The 15,348-nt window shown below is 42.4% G+C and overlaps 1 protein-coding gene across 3 annotated transcripts in view; it reads left to right on the top strand.

Moving 5' to 3' along the window:
• Positions 1 to 393: 393 nt before the first annotated feature.
• Positions 394 to 15,348, top strand: part of MTRF1 (mitochondrial translation release factor 1) — a 44,079-nt gene continuing 29,124 nt past the window's right edge. Inside the window, exons 1-6 of one of the 3 annotated variants that reach the window (XM_080661093.1) lie at positions 394 to 450; positions 536 to 718; positions 3,710 to 4,135; positions 11,154 to 11,245; positions 12,598 to 12,679; positions 13,028 to 13,135. In XM_080661093.1, coding sequence (XP_080517219.1) covers positions 3,718 to 4,135; positions 11,154 to 11,245; positions 12,598 to 12,679; positions 13,028 to 13,135 — 700 coding nt within the window. In that variant the 5' untranslated portion in view covers positions 394 to 450; positions 536 to 718; positions 3,710 to 3,717. Of the gene's footprint in view, positions 719 to 3,709; positions 4,136 to 11,153; positions 11,246 to 12,597; positions 12,680 to 13,027; positions 13,136 to 15,348 lie in introns of all 3 variants that reach the window. The other 2 variants (XM_080661092.1, XM_080661094.1) reach the window with 2 other exon arrangements.

Below are 15,348 nucleotides of genomic sequence, written 5' to 3'. Positions count from 1 at the left end.
CGCCGTGTGGTCGCCTCAAGGGAATTTTTCTCGCTTTGTAATTTTTTAAATCTTTCTTGCTTTCTTGTTTCTCTTCTGTTTCCTCTTTCACCTCATTTTTTTTAAAAAAATATTTTATTGATTTTTTACAGAGAGGAAGGGAGAGAGGGATAGAGAGTTAGAAACATCCATCAGCTGTCCCCTGCACATTCCCTACTGGGGATGTGCCCTTCCTTGACCGTAATGGAACCTGGGACCCTGGAGTCCGCAGACCGCTGCTCTATTCACTGAGCCAAACCGGTTCGGGCTCACCTCATTGTTTTAAGGAAAGCCCAATCACTATGGGAAAGTGTCAACATGAAGGTGAAGACAGGAATCAATGATTAACCCGGAAGCAGTGACCCAGGAAGTGAAAGTGATTCCGTGCCTTTCCGGCTGAAATGTACCAGGTTAGAGAAAGTTCCGACCTCAGTAAGGAAAGCTGTCGTCTTTATTTTAAGTACTCACAATCCCTTTCTCTTTCATGATCTTAAAAACTTTTTTTTTCTTTCTCCAGTTTATTTTCCATGTTTCCTTTTTATGGGATCACTCCATATACCGAGGTTCACAGTATGGCTTACACGTGCTGCTCGCGCCCGGGGTTTTTGTCACGCCTGATGAACCGACCCTGAGAACTGTTCAAGAGGACCGGTAATTCTGTTAACTGTGGTCGGTGGTGAAGAAAACTTGCTGTTCTCAGGTATAATCCTAGAGAGTACCGTCTTGGTTTTTTGCCCCCTTAACATTGAGGTTCATGACCTTGAGAATTATTCTACTCTTCCTAAGATTTAGTCAGAAGTGTTATAAAAAATGTTTACCATCCTTTTATTCTGTCCGTTTTCAAATGAACACATCTCTGATGTGTTTGGGACTAGATGTAAATACACACAGAAACTTCTGCTGGAGGACTGTAACTTTTGTGGTTACTGGGCATATATGTATTCATCCACAGTCCCTTTTTGAATGTGATTCAGTTAAAGTTCATGAGTAGAACCCAGCAAATTTTTAATATTTTATTTTCTAGGTGATAATAATATATAAATTAGGAGACTTATAATGATCAATAGAGCTAATATATGAATGCTCTCCTAGCAGTAGGAACACCAGTGACAATAAAGGTTGATTTTGATACATTTTGACCTTTATTTCAACTTTGAACCACAGGATTTTAGGGGCAAAGTGTTCTTCTTAAAACCCTGTCATACTCAATAAAACGATTGTGTGCTTTTGTTATCTCTGTTAGAGGGGAGGAGAACAGATAATTATTGTACACAGCCAATTTCACCTAACTTGTAATTTTTTTCTTTTTAACTTGTAGCTTTTTAAAGTAACTTTTCTTTTTTTTCTTTTTTTTTTAAAGTAACTTTTCTTGATTGTAAAATATAAGTATAGAAGACATGGAAAACACTAAAAAGTAGAAAAAATATCCCTGACCGGTTTGGTTCAGTGGATGGAGCGTCGGCCTACGGACTCAAGGGTCCCAGGTTCGATTCCGGTCAAGGGCATGTACCTTGGTTGCAGGCACATCCCCAGTAGGGGGTTACAGGAGGCAGCTGATTGATGTTTCTCTCTCATCAATATTTCTAACTCTCTATCCCTCTCCCTTCCTCTCTGTAAGAAATCAAGAAAATATATTTTTTAAAAAAAGTAGAAAAAATAGAAAGCAAGCAAAAGGTATCAGTAATCCCACAACTAAAAATTATCTTAACATTTTGATATATTTATATTTTATTTTTCTTTTTTCAAGATATTCTGTACCTTTTTTACCATGTATTGTAGATAAAATTAGAAAATGTAATTGAGATTATGTTATTTTGTACAGTTGATCCTGGAACAATATAGGTGTTATGGGCAACAACCCCCCAGTCAAAAATCTATATATATAAAAGGCTAATGTGCAAAGTGTCCCCCTGGGAGTTCGACCAGGAGAACAGGAGTTTGATTGCTCGCTATGACATACACGGACTACCAGGGGGCGGTGCGGAACATAGCGGGCGACCAGCTGTGGTGGCCAGCACTGAGGGAGCGAGAGGAGGAGGAGGTGGGGAGGCAGAGAACCTGATCGGCCCTGATCGCCAGCCAGGCCTAGGGACCCTACCCATGCATGAATTTCATGTACTGGGCCTCTAGTTCATGTATAACTTTTGACTTCCCCAAACTTAATTACAGTCATCCCTGAGTAAACGTGTTGAATAGGTTGTAGGACCCCCACAGATACCAAAATCCCAGTTGCTAAGTCCTTTATATAAAGTGGTATAAAACAATGCATACAATTGGTTCTCTGCCCCCATGGATTCCCAACAATGGTTGGTTGAATCTGCAAATGGAAAACCAGGGGATACAGGGGCCGATTATATTTGTTGAAAAAAATTAGGATGTTATGGAGCCGTTGTAATTCATACCCATGTTGTTCAAGGGTCAACTGTAATTATCACCATTGTCCCTTTTTTACCAGACCTTGTTCTTTCTTAGTCTGTTAATATTTGAAGCTTTCTTCCTTTAGGATTTCAGCTGTAGGAATCATCCTTTTAAAAAAATGTGTTTTTTATTTTTTATTTTTAGAGAAAGAGAAGGGGAGAGGGAGAGAGCGGGAGAGAGAGAAACATTGATTGGTTGCCTCCCATATGCACCCTGACCTGGGACCAAACTTGCAAATTGGACATGTGCCCTAACCAGGAATCAAAACGGTGGCCTTTTGGTACACAGGATAACATTTAATCAACTGAGCCATACTGATCCAGGCAGGGAAGCATCTTTGAAGAGTGACTGTAGAATTGAAAGTGAAAGCACTGAGTTCTCAATAGGAAACTTGCATTCTAGAATCATCTGTGTCTCTGTCTAGCTGAGTAAATAATATGATTAAATTACTTGACTTCCTTGGACATCTGGATATAAGAAAATAGTTGTTATTTACAGCAAACTTCAGAAATCCAAAAATATGTGAACCATCTAAAGTTTGAATGATTATTTTATACCTTTCAAGTGCTTGTTCACGCACTCAATTCTGTATTCTGAATACTTTCTAGAAAAATAGCTGATTTAACCCATTCTATTGATATATTTATTGGTTACACTCTTACTTTTGCCTTAATTATATATGTTGAGTGGTAGAAAAAAGTGCTTTGTGTTTTCTTCATTTATTTTAATACATTCTTTTCAGAGGTTTGAGGAATTATTTTATTTTTGTGAGTTACTAGAGGCTTGGTGCATGAAAATCATCCACTCGGGGGTGGGGGGGTCCCTCAACCCAGCCTGCACCCTCTCACAGTCCGGGAACCCTCGGGGGATGTCGGACTGACAGCTTAGACCTGCTCCCCTGGGAGCGGCCTAAGCAGGCAATCCAACAGCCTTAGCACTGCACAGAGTCGGGGAGGCTCCCACCACCGCCACTGTGCTCGCTAGCAGTGAGCCTGGCTTGTGACTGAGCGGCGCTCCCTGCACTGACCGCCAGGGGGCAGCTCCTGCGTTGAGCATCTGCCCCCTGGTGGTCAGTGTGCATCATAGTGACAGGTCATTCCACCGTTCAGTCGATTTGCATATTAGCCTTTTATTATATAGGATGGAATTTGAGGACCATGTATGGAGCTGGCTCAGGGAGTGAACTGAGCAAGATTTCCTCAGGTTCCTTCCAGCTATATTATATCTGCAGAGTTGTTTTTTTTCCAGATTGTGTTTATTTGTTTTATTTCAGATGCTGAGATGAACCGTCACCTCTGTGTTCGGCTCTTTAGACATCCATCTCTTCATGGTCATCACCAGCACTGCATCCACCCCCTTTTTCATCAATTTACACAGATACATCTTGATACAAGGCTGGGGATTTTTAGACAAAACAGGAATCACATTCTCCATAGTCTGTTAAATAAGAATTGCTCTAAGAGATTCTGTCATCAAAACACGAAGATGCTCTGGAAGCATAAAGCATTACAGAAATATATGGAGGACCTGAATAAGGAGTACCAAACACTTGATCAGTGTTTGCAGCATATCTCTGTGAATCAAGGGGACCAAAGGTCCTTGAATCAAAGACATGCTGAGTTGGCACCACTTGCAGCCCTTTACCAAGAAATTCAGGAGGCTGAAAAAGCAATTGAAGAATTAGAATCAATGTGTAAAAGTAAGTAAAAGATATGTGTGTGTATAAGTACAGGATTGATTTTCTAAGTTAAATGAACTTAGTCTTTTAAAAAACATATTTTTTAAATTAATTTCAGAGAGAAAGGGAGAGGGAGAGAGGAGTAGAAACATCAATGATGAGAGAATCAGGCAGACTGGCGTGGCTCAGTGGTTGAGCGTCGACCTGTGAACCAGGGGGTCACGGTTCGATTCCCAGTCAGGGCACATGCCTGGGTTGTGGGCTCGATCCCCGGGGCGCGGGGGGGTGTGCAGGAGGCAGCCAGTAAATCAGTGATTCTCTCCCACCTGCTCCCTTCTTCTCTGAAATCAATAAAACATATATTAAAAAAAAAAAAAAAAGATGAGAGAATCATTCATCAGCTGCATCCTGCATACTCCACACTGGGGATCGAGCCCACAGCCTGGGCATGTGTCCTACCCGGGAATCGAACTGTGACCTCCTGGTTCATAGGTCGACACTCAATCACTGAGCCACACCGACTGGGCCTCAGTCTTTTTTTTTTTTACCTTTATTGTTGAAAGTATTATAGCTGTCCCCCTTTTTTCCCCATTGATCCCCTCCATCTCACTCCTGCTCCCAAAACTCAGTCTTTAAAAAGCCTACAGGTAATGAGCTCTACACTTGGAAAGGACAGGACTTTGTATTCTGGATATTTGAAGTATTTCAGCTACTAAAGATCAACTACTAAGAGGCACTAATTTTGAGGCACTTGTGGTGCTTGCCAGGAAGTGTTTAGGGTCTGGGAGACTTATTCAGAAGCTTTAATTTATTGAACAGACCTTTACTGAGCACTGCCCTACAGTGCTACATACCAGGGACACAAAAGTATAGTTCCTACCCCATCAAAGGGTTTATTTGGTCTAGATATTATTTCATCACCCTTTAGCCATATCATCCCAATCACCCGCTTCCCTACTAGCCCTAGGCAACCTCTAATCTACTTCCTGTTTCTTTATTTTTATTTTTTTAATAAATCTTTATTCAGATTATTACAATTATTTCTCTTTTTTCCCCCCATAGCTCCCCTCCACCCATTTCCCACCCCACCTTCTGCTCTTACCTCCCCCCCACTGTCCTCATCCATAGGTGTATGATTTTTGTCCATTCTCTTCATGAACCCCCCATACCCCTTTCCCCCTGAGAATTATCAGTCCACTCCCTTTCTATGCCCCTGATTCTATTATATTCACCAGATTATTCTGTTCCTCAGGTTTTTAATTCACTTGATTTTTAGGTTCACTTGTTGATAGATATGTATTTGTTGTTCATAATTTTTCTCTTTACTTTTTTCTTCTTCCTCTTCTTTAAGAATACCTTTCAGCATTTCATATAATACTGGTTTGGTGGTGATGAACTCCTTCAGCTTTTTCTTATCTGTGAAGCTCTTTATCTGCCCTTCAATTCTGAATGATAGCTTTGCTGGGTAGAGTAATCTTGGTTGTAGGTTCTCGCTATTCATCACATTGAAAATTTCTTGCCACTCCCGTCTGGCCTGCATAGTTTCTGTTGAGAAGTCAGCTGCCAGTCGTATGGGTGCTCCCTTGTAGGTAATTAACTGTTTTTCTCTTGCTGCTTTTAATATTCTCTCTTTGTCTTTTGCTCTTGGCATTTTAATTATGATGTGTCTTGGTGTGGTCCTCTTTGCATTCCTTTTGTTTGGAGTTCTGTGGGCTTCCTGGACTTGTAAGTCTATTTCTTTCACCAGGTGGGGGAAGTTTTCGGTCATTATTTCTTCAAATAGGTTTTCAGTATCTTGCTCTCTCTCTTCTTCTGGCATCCCCATAATTCTGATGTTGGTACGCTTGAAGTTGTCCCAGAGTCTTCTTACATTATCTTCAACTTTTTGGATTTTTTTTTTTGCTTTTTGCTTTTTCGGTTGAGTGTTTTTTGCTTCTATGTATTTCAATTCTTTGACTTAATTTTTGTGTTCCTCTTGTCTGTTTTTGGGTCTCTGTATAATATTTTTTATTTCAGTCAGTGTATGTTTAATTTCTAGTTGGTCCTTTTTCATATCTTTGAGGGTCTCATTATATTTATCGGCCTTTTCTAGGATATTCTTGAAAAGCCTTATAACCGTGGTTTTGAATTCTATATCCAGTCGTTTGTTTTCCTCCATTTCTTTCATTTGTGATCTGATTCTTTGATGCCGAATTTTCACTGCTTCCCTGAGTTGGTAGGGTAGATTTGTGTGCTAGGTTTCCAATATGGCCCAGTGGGTCTGCCTCCCCAGTTAACCTGAGGTGGACACTCTTGGTGCACCCCTTTGTGGACTGTGTGTACAGGCTTGTTGTAATTAAGTCTTTATTGTTGTTGGTATCACTGGGAAGAATTGACCTCCAGGCCAGTTGGCTGTGAGGATCAGCTGTGTATATGCTGGGAGAAGTTCGGTGCTGGAGACAGCCTTATAGGATTAGACTTGCCAAATTGCAATAGCCTCTGTGCTCAGCTTGGATGGGGTGGAGTCTCAGTCTTGGCTTCCTGTCAGCCTTGCCCTTGCGCGCACGTGCGCACCTTCAGACTTCTGCCTTCCCCGACTCCCGAGTCTCTGCCCGAGAGTCCAGATTCCCCCCACAAGAGCGTGGGTCCCCAGGGGCTCGCCTGGAACTGGGGTTCACTGCAGTCAGAACTGGGGCTCAGTGCAGTCAGGAGCCTCTGACTCCTTTCCACTAGGGAAAGCCTGTGGCAACCTCCGCAGCCTTTGTGCGCACTGGCATGCGCACGCTTTCAGTCCTCCGCCTTCCCCGGCTCCCGAGTCTCTGCCCGAGAGTCCAGACTCCCCCCCACAAGAGTGTGGGTCCCCAGGGGCTCACCTGGAACCGGGGTTCAGTGCAGTCAGAACTGGGGCCCAGTGCAGTCAGGAGCCTCCGATTCCCTTCCGCTAGGGAAAGCCTGTGGCAACCTCCGCAGCCTTTGTGCGCACTGGCACGCGCGCGCCTTCAGACTTCTGCCTTTCCCAGCTCGAGTCTCCGCCCGAGAGTCCAGACTCCCCCTGTAAGAGCGTGGGTCCCCAGGGGCTCGCCCGGAACTGGGGTTCAGTGCAGTCAGAACTGGGGTTCAGGGCGGTCGGGGGCTTCCTTCCCCCTTCCGCCAGAGAAAGTCAGCCAGGCTCTCAGCTGCCCTTCTTCTCTGCGTGCACAAAGACCCTTTGCCGTACCTCCAATTCTCTGTGAGCTTTTCTCTTTCCTTCTAGTTGTAGAATTTTCACTCAGCCAGCTTTCCTGTGGTTCTGGATGGTGCATGTTCTGTCTTTTAGTTGTAGTTTTGAAATTGTTGTGCGAGGCAGCAGTTTAGGTGTTTACCTATGCCGCCATCTTGGTTCTACTTCCTGTTTCTTTAGATTTACTTATTTCAGGCATCCTATATAATAGAGGGAATAGGCAAATTACCATCACTCCACCACAAAGATGGTGGTGCCCAGAGCAGAGGCAGGGGTTTTTGTAACACAAAATGGCTGCACCCACAGTGGAAGCTGACTTCCCGTAATGAGCCCTAACAAGCAATCAGCAGGGACCTGAAGCTGTGCCCACAGGGGACCTCAGGCCATGCCCCCTGTCTTGGCTCTAGGCCAGGGGATCTCAGGCTGTGCCCCCCACCCCACCGGGCCAGGGGACCTGAGGCCACACCCCCTGCCCCAGCACCAGGCCTGGGGACCTCAGGCCACGCTCTCTGCCCAGCGGGGCTTAATGGGGGACCTCAAGGTGAGCCCCAGCCCCGGTGCTGGGCCAGGGGACCTCAGGCCGCACCCCCCACCATGGCGCCAGGCCAGGGGACCTCAGGTTTCACCCCCCACCCGGCGGGGCTTGACAGGGAACCTCAGGCCGTGCCCCTCACCCCGGTGCTGGGTCAGGGGACCTGAGGCTGCACCCCCCACCCTGGCTCTGGGCCGGGGGACCTGAGGCCGCACCACCTGCCTGGCAGGGCTTAACGGGGGACCTCAACGTGCGCCCCCCCTACCCCAGTGCTGGGCCAGGGGACCTCAAGCTGCTCCCCTTGCCCCAGGCCGGGGTACCTCAGGCCACACTCCCCACTCGGTGGGGCTTGACAGGGGACATGAGGCTGCGCCCCCTGCCCAGCGGGGCTGGACGGGGGAGCTCAAGGCCTGTCCCCCACCTGGCCGGGCTTGACGGGGAACCTCAGGACATGCCGCCTGTCCGGCAGGGCTTGACAAGGGATCTCAGGCCACGTCCCCCACCCGGCGGGGCTTGATGGGGGGGGCGTGCCTCAAGGCGCGCCCCCCCACCCTGGCCTGGGCTGGGGGACCTCAGGCCACGCCCCCTGCCTGGCGGTGCTTGACAAGGGTGGGACCGGCTGGGTCTGGGTCTCGCACAATTTTGAGGCACATGTGGTGGGTGGGGACTTGACTCTGGGTCCCGTGGTGCACCCCAGACTCTGACATAAGGAAGATTTTCATATACATTTTACTAATTTTCTTTCATCTCTGACACTTCTACTATAGAGAAAAGGCAAATAGCAATATTAAAATATTCCCTCTAATTAATCCCCTTTTAATGTGCATGAATTTTGTGCACCGGGCCACTAGTATTTTATAAATGGAATCCTATAGTATGTTGTCCTTTGTGACTGGCTTTTTTCACTTAGCATAGTATTCTAAAGGTGTATGTATGTTATAGCCTGTATACATACTTCATTTTTTAATTGCTGAATTATGTTTCATGGTATGGGTATACCACATTTCATTTATCCATTTATCAGTTGATGGATATTGAGTTATTGAGTTTTCACTTTCTTATTATAATGCACAATGCAGCTAGGAACATTGTGTACAAGTTTTTGTGTGGACATAGATTGCTGAGTGTCTCATAACTATGTTTAACCTTTTGAGGAACTGTCACACTTTTCCAGGTGGCTGCACCACTTTCATTCTATCCCCAGTGTCTGAGGGTTCTAATTTCTCCACATCCTTGCCAATGCTTGTTATCTGCCTCTATGATTCTAGTGATCCTAGTGAGTGTGAAGTGATATCTCCTTGTGATTTTGATTTAACTTATTTTTTTAATTAAAAAATATATTTTTTAAATATGTTATTTATTTTGCAGAGAGAGAGGAAGGGAAAGGGAGAGAGAGAAAAACATGATGTGAGAGAGAAACTTCCTGCATGTCCCCTTCTGTGGACCATGTCCAAAATCCTGGCATGTGCGCTGACAGGGAATCAAACCCGTGACCTTTTAAGGTGCATGGGATGATGCTCAGCTAACTGAGCCACACTGGCGAGGGCTCATTTGACTTTCCCTGATTAATGATGAGCATTTTTTGTGTGTGTGCCTATTTGTCATATCATCTTTGGATAAATGACTGTTCAGATTTTTTATCTATTGAGTTACTTATCTTTTTGTTATTGATTTGTAAGAGTTTTTATATTATAGACACAAGTTCTTTTTATTTTTATTATTGATTTGAGAGAGAGTGAGGAAGGGAGAGAGAGAGACATCGGTTTGTTGTTCCATGTATTTATGCATTTATTGGTTGATTCTTTTATGTGTCTTGACCAGGGATTGCACCTCTAATCTTGCATATCAGGTTGATGCTCTAACCAAGTTGAGCTGTCTGGCCAGAGCCAGACACAAGTTTTTGTTTGTTTGTTTGTTTTTAAATATATTTTTATTGATTTTTTACAGAGAGGAAGGGAGAGGGATAGAGAGTTAGAAACATCGATGAGAGAGAAGCATCGATCAGCTGCCTCCTGCACACTCACTACTGGGGATGTGCCTGCAACCAAGGTACATGCCCTTGATCGAATCGAACCCGGGACCCTTCAGTCCCCAGGCCGACGCTCTATCCACTGAGCCAAACCGTCCAGGGCACAAGTTTTTTATCAGATAGTTGATTTACAGAAATTTTTCTCCCATTCTGTGGATTGTTCTTTGAAGCACCACACTTTTAAATTTTGATGATGTCCATTTATCTTTTTATTCTCTTGTTGCTTGTGATTTTGGTGTCATATTATCTAAGAAACTATTGTATAACCTAAGGTTACAAAGTAGTATATCTTTGTTTTCTTCCAAGAGTTTTATATTTTTAGCTCTTACATTTAGGTCTTTGATCTACTTGAGTTAATTTTGTATATGATGTGAGAGCTATTTTTAATTTTAGTATTTTTTTAAGTATTTATTAATATTGCTATTGTTTTAATATTTTTTCTCTTAGGAAATTTTTTCACAATATGCAGAAATTGAAAGAAAAGCAATGTTTCTAAACTCTCTTTTAGGCTTATAGTTCTGCTATTCTATAATATCTAGTAGCCCTGCACATGAATCCATGCGCCAGTAGCTCTCTGCGGGGCCTGGCCGCTCCGCGCCCACTGCCCAGAGGCTCTCCACAGCCCAGAGGCCCATCCATGGCTGGGCGTGGAATGCTTGTCTCGTCACCGTGGCGACAAGGCAAGCATTCCACCAGGCCGCTCATGCTGCCCGCTCTTAGTGGCCACCCCCCCTCCCCCCGCCCGGGACTGGGGGACTCTGGCAGGGCTGAGAGGACTGGGCGCCGCCATCTTTGTGACAGAGTGACAGTTAATTTGCATATTACCCTTTCATTAGATAGGATAGTGATACCAGCTACATGTACTCTACAAAAATGGAAGCTTTAGTTATGCTAGATTATTCAGAGTGTGCTGGGTAATGGTTACCACCTTTAGACAAGAAATGACCACCCAATTTACTCCAAAACATCTTATTTGGGTTTATATTTAATTAGCCAGTCCCTGTTTGATTAATCACTGTTTTCTATATTTACTTATAGACATTCAAATCATAAGCTGTTGGGGCAAGATCATGCTTCTTTTCAAAAACCCAGGAATTTTTGGACATACTTTACAAATACTTGTCTATTGATATTCTCTAACTATTCTAACTGTTCTTTTGTATAATTCCTTGCTTCACAACTGAAATAAAACTTAGTAGGCAGAGATTAGGTAGCTATTTAAGAGTTTTCCTGTAAGTATTTAAAAAGTTTTATCATCATAACTGTTGTCTGTTTGTAGGTCTAAATAAACAAGATGAAAAGCAGTTACAAGAACTTGCACTGGAAGAGAGGCAAACCATTGCTCAAAAAATTAACATGTTATATAGTGAGGTATGTTTCAGAAGGTAAACTAATCTCAATAGTGTTAATATATGCTAGATTATGCACTGGTGCTCAAAGTACTTTTCAAACACCAGTTATTAAATCTTCTCTTATGATAAGGGTTTAGATTGGGTTTAGTGCTATAATTTGCTACAGAATGAGATTGAAGAAATTGTGATAGATATCAAAGAATAAAAACTCCCCCACCTCCCAGCAGCAATATTCTAAAGTTGAAAGTTGAATCTCTTAACTTGCCAGGCAAGGGAACACATGCTGATAAAGATATTTAGTTCACCAAGAGGAAACATCAGGGTTTTTTAAGTCTTAGAAAGGGGGAATGGTTCACAGTGATTGCGTTAATTAAGGATTGAAAATTTGCATTCCAGATAAAATGGAATGAATCCAAAGATCTAGAGACAGTTGGTTAACACAAGTCTTTAGCTTCTTATAGTTCAATGGGTGATTTGTCTAAAATCCCAGAACTGTATACCATCTTTCCTTCTGTCATATTTGCCATCTCCTGCCTTCCCTATTCTGGGAATCCAGTGGAGGAGTTTTGTGAGGTGTTGAAGGGGATGAGGTGGAGGTATTTAACCAGCTAATCAAAGTAAGATGCCTGACTTTAATATTCTCTCCCGTGGACTAGATCATTTTTAGCAGAGATGTAGTATTTTGAAAATTGACAATAGGGAGTATCATGACCCATAGGTACTTTTAGTTTTATTTGAAAGACCTTTAGTAATAATAAAAATAAAATTACTTCCCTTTTCTTCCTAAGAGGAAAGTTGGTTACTTTCTTTGTTAGGATGCTCCTTTTTTTCTTATCACAGCTAAGAAACTATTTGAACCTTATCTTGGGAGTCCTCAACATCCTCTTTAAACAAACCAACTCTACTGAGAAGGCAGGGCACAGCCTAGTGCTCGCTGTCATTTATGGCAGGAGAAAATATGCAATCATGTGTGAAATGAAGACTTCCAAAGCTTTACTTTATTCATTAGATGAAAGAAGTTATTGTTAAGAACTATTAGGCAGAATCTGAAGAAAATTGAATGGAACACTAGACTTTGATCTAAACTTCTGCATTTTAGAAAATTAAGATAGTCTGGTAGCATCGTAGAGAACATCCTGACAAGTAACTTCATTGTTACTATGAGTTTATCACTTGCTTTAGGTTTAATTAGGTCTACTTATTAAAGCATTTTAGGAGTAGACCTCATTGGGATGCTATATGACTTTGTTAATTACTGATTTTTAAAAATATATATTTTTGGGTCTTTTATCTAAGTTCAAGTAATGACAGTGTATATACTATATACGTATATAGAACATACTAATGCTTATAGTTTTTCCCTTTTTTTAGCTTTTCCAGAGTTTAGTGCCAAAGGAAAAATATGACGAAAACGATGTTATTTTAGAGGTGACATCTGGAAGAACTACTGGAGGTCTGTAAAATAATTTTATTGTAAATAACCTAATAAATACCTAAATTTTACTTTGATTTGACACACTATAACCTGTAATTAAGAATGGTTTTCTTGCCCTGACCGATTTGGCTCAGTGGATAGAGCGTCGGCCTGCGGACTGAGGGGGTCCCAGGTTCGATTCCGGTGAAGGGCATGTACCTTGGTTGTGGGCACATCCCCAGTGGGGGGTGTGCGGGAGGCAGCTGATGGATGTTTCTCTCTCATCGATGTTTCTAACTCTCTCTCCCTCTCCCTTCCTCTCTGTAAAAAAAGAATGGTTTTCTTAGAAATTTGCGCCGACTTAATATTTTTTGTGTTTTTTTTTAGGTGATATCTGCCAACAATTTACCCGGGAAATATTTGACATGTACCAGAATTATTCAGGCTATAAACACTGGCAATTTGAACTTCTGAATTATACACCTGCTGATTATGGTAGGTGTAGTTGAGGATTCTGTCCACCGATGATACTGAAAAATATTTTTCCTCTGAGCTTCATTAGACCCATGTAGTCCTGTTTTTTTAAACATTTGATCTGTATGTGCTAAATACTGTGACATAGACTCATCAATCCCGGTGGCTTACCATAGTAGAGTTTTTTTTTGTTGTTTGTTTGTTTTTAAATATATTTTATTGATTTTTTACAGAGAGGAAGGGAGAGGGGTAGAGAGTTAGAAACATCGATGAGAGAGAAACATCGATCAGCTGCCTCCTGCACACCCCCCACTGGGGATGTGCCCACAACCAAGGCACATGCCCTTGACCGGAATTGAACCTGGGACCCTTCAGTCCGCAGGCCGACGCTCTATCCACTGAGCCAAACCAGCTAGGGCCATAGTAGAGTTTTTAACTGGGAAAAGGGAGTGGGAGGGAGGGAGATATCCTCCCAGAAAGGAATATCTAAGTAAGTGAACATTTCCCTATGGAGGATAGGCATGTACCTTGCCTGGAAAAGCATTGCTTTGTTGTTCAAAGCAAAGGTATGTTAAGGCTTTTACTCTAAAGAACTTTATGACTTATATGATGTATAATTGAAAGGTTTTCCAGTTAGACTAAGTGGCTAATGATATGTTAGGTTTTTATGGGAATGCAGGAGAAGTTAGTCATTAGTCTTTATTTTCAAAAAGTTTCCATCTACTTGAGCTGATAAAAACTTAAGCAACATAAATAATAACAAACAATGCAAGCCTTTAAACTTGCAAGTATGTTAAGTATGTTAAATCAGAACATCTGATAGTAATTTCTTCCCATTCTTTTAATCCACCTGGAAGTAGTTATCTGCTTGGTTACACAGTGATACACTGTAGTAGACAGAGGGGGTCATGAATAATAAACCACAAACTATCAAAGTGGAGAAAGAGGATTAATGTAAGTTAAACAATCTAGGGCAGTGGTCGGCAAACTGCGGCTCGAGAGCCACATGTGGCTCTTTGGCCCCTTGAGTGTGGCTCTTCCACAAAATACCACGGCCTGGGCAAGTCTATTTTGAAGAAGTAGCGTTAGAAGAAGTTTAAGTTTAAAAAATTTGGCTCTCAAAAGAAATTTCAATCGTTGTACTGTTGATATTTGGCTCTGTTGACTAATGAGTTTGCCAACCACTGATCTAGGGAAATGAAAACCAGTATATAGCATAAGTAAGTTGTGCTTGGTACAGATTTTAAATACAGCCAGTGAGAGCAGAGGGAAGGAACAACCTGAGCAGCAGCATGGTGGTGGGAAAGATTGGTGTGCGTGTAGGACAGTGAGGAAGCCAACTTCCCCAGGGCACATTTGTGATGAGAAGTGATAGGAAATAGGTTTGAGTGGGTAGAGTTTGAACATCCTTGAAAGCTGAACAGACCTTGACAGGGAATAGAAAGCTGTTGATTTTATTAATAAGAATATGACTTGATAAATAAACTTTTTTAATATATATTTTTATTGATTTCAGAGAGGGAGAGGGAGAGACAGAAACATCAATGAAGAGAGAGAATCATTGACCAGCTGCCTCCTGCATGCCCCACACTGGGGATCGAGCCTGAAACCAAGGCAAGTGCCCTTAGTGGAAATCGAACTGTGACTACCTAGTTACTACCTAGTTCATAGATCGATGCTCAACCACTGAGCCACGCCAGCCAGGCAATAAGTATACATTTTAAGAAGATTATTTTGACACAATCTAAAGAATGGATTGAACAGGTTAGATTTAAAGCAGAGAGGTTATTCGAGTAATCCAGATATGACTGAGAGTTAGAATTTGGAGTAGGGAGACATGTGAGATACCTTCAAAGACAGAATGGGCAAAATTTGGTAACTGACTACAAGAGGGGCTGTTGCTTGCTTAATATGTCCTATGTGCAGTGTAGGTTGTTTGATCCTTACAATCCTGTGAGATAGGTATTATTAGTCCCATTTTACAGATGAGGATGTAGACTCAAAGAGTAACTAACTAATCCAAGATCCCACAATAAGTAATGGCAATCAGAAGATTAACTTTAAGCCTGTCTGATCCAGAGCCACACTATATACCATTAATCTATTCTGTCACAAAGGAGATGAGCCACAGGGATTCTAACATTTGTAGCTAGCAGGATTGCAATATTCATTCATGCCATTGAATGGGATAGAAGTTACAAAGCAGAGCCAGCCCATTTGGTAAGAATAATGAT

The sequence above is a fragment of the Plecotus auritus genome (assembly GCF_963455305.1).
Source record: "Plecotus auritus genome assembly, chromosome: 3".
Taxonomy (NCBI): domain Eukaryota; kingdom Metazoa; phylum Chordata; class Mammalia; order Chiroptera; family Vespertilionidae; genus Plecotus; species Plecotus auritus.
This window is presented reverse-complemented; position numbering and strand designations above follow the sequence as displayed.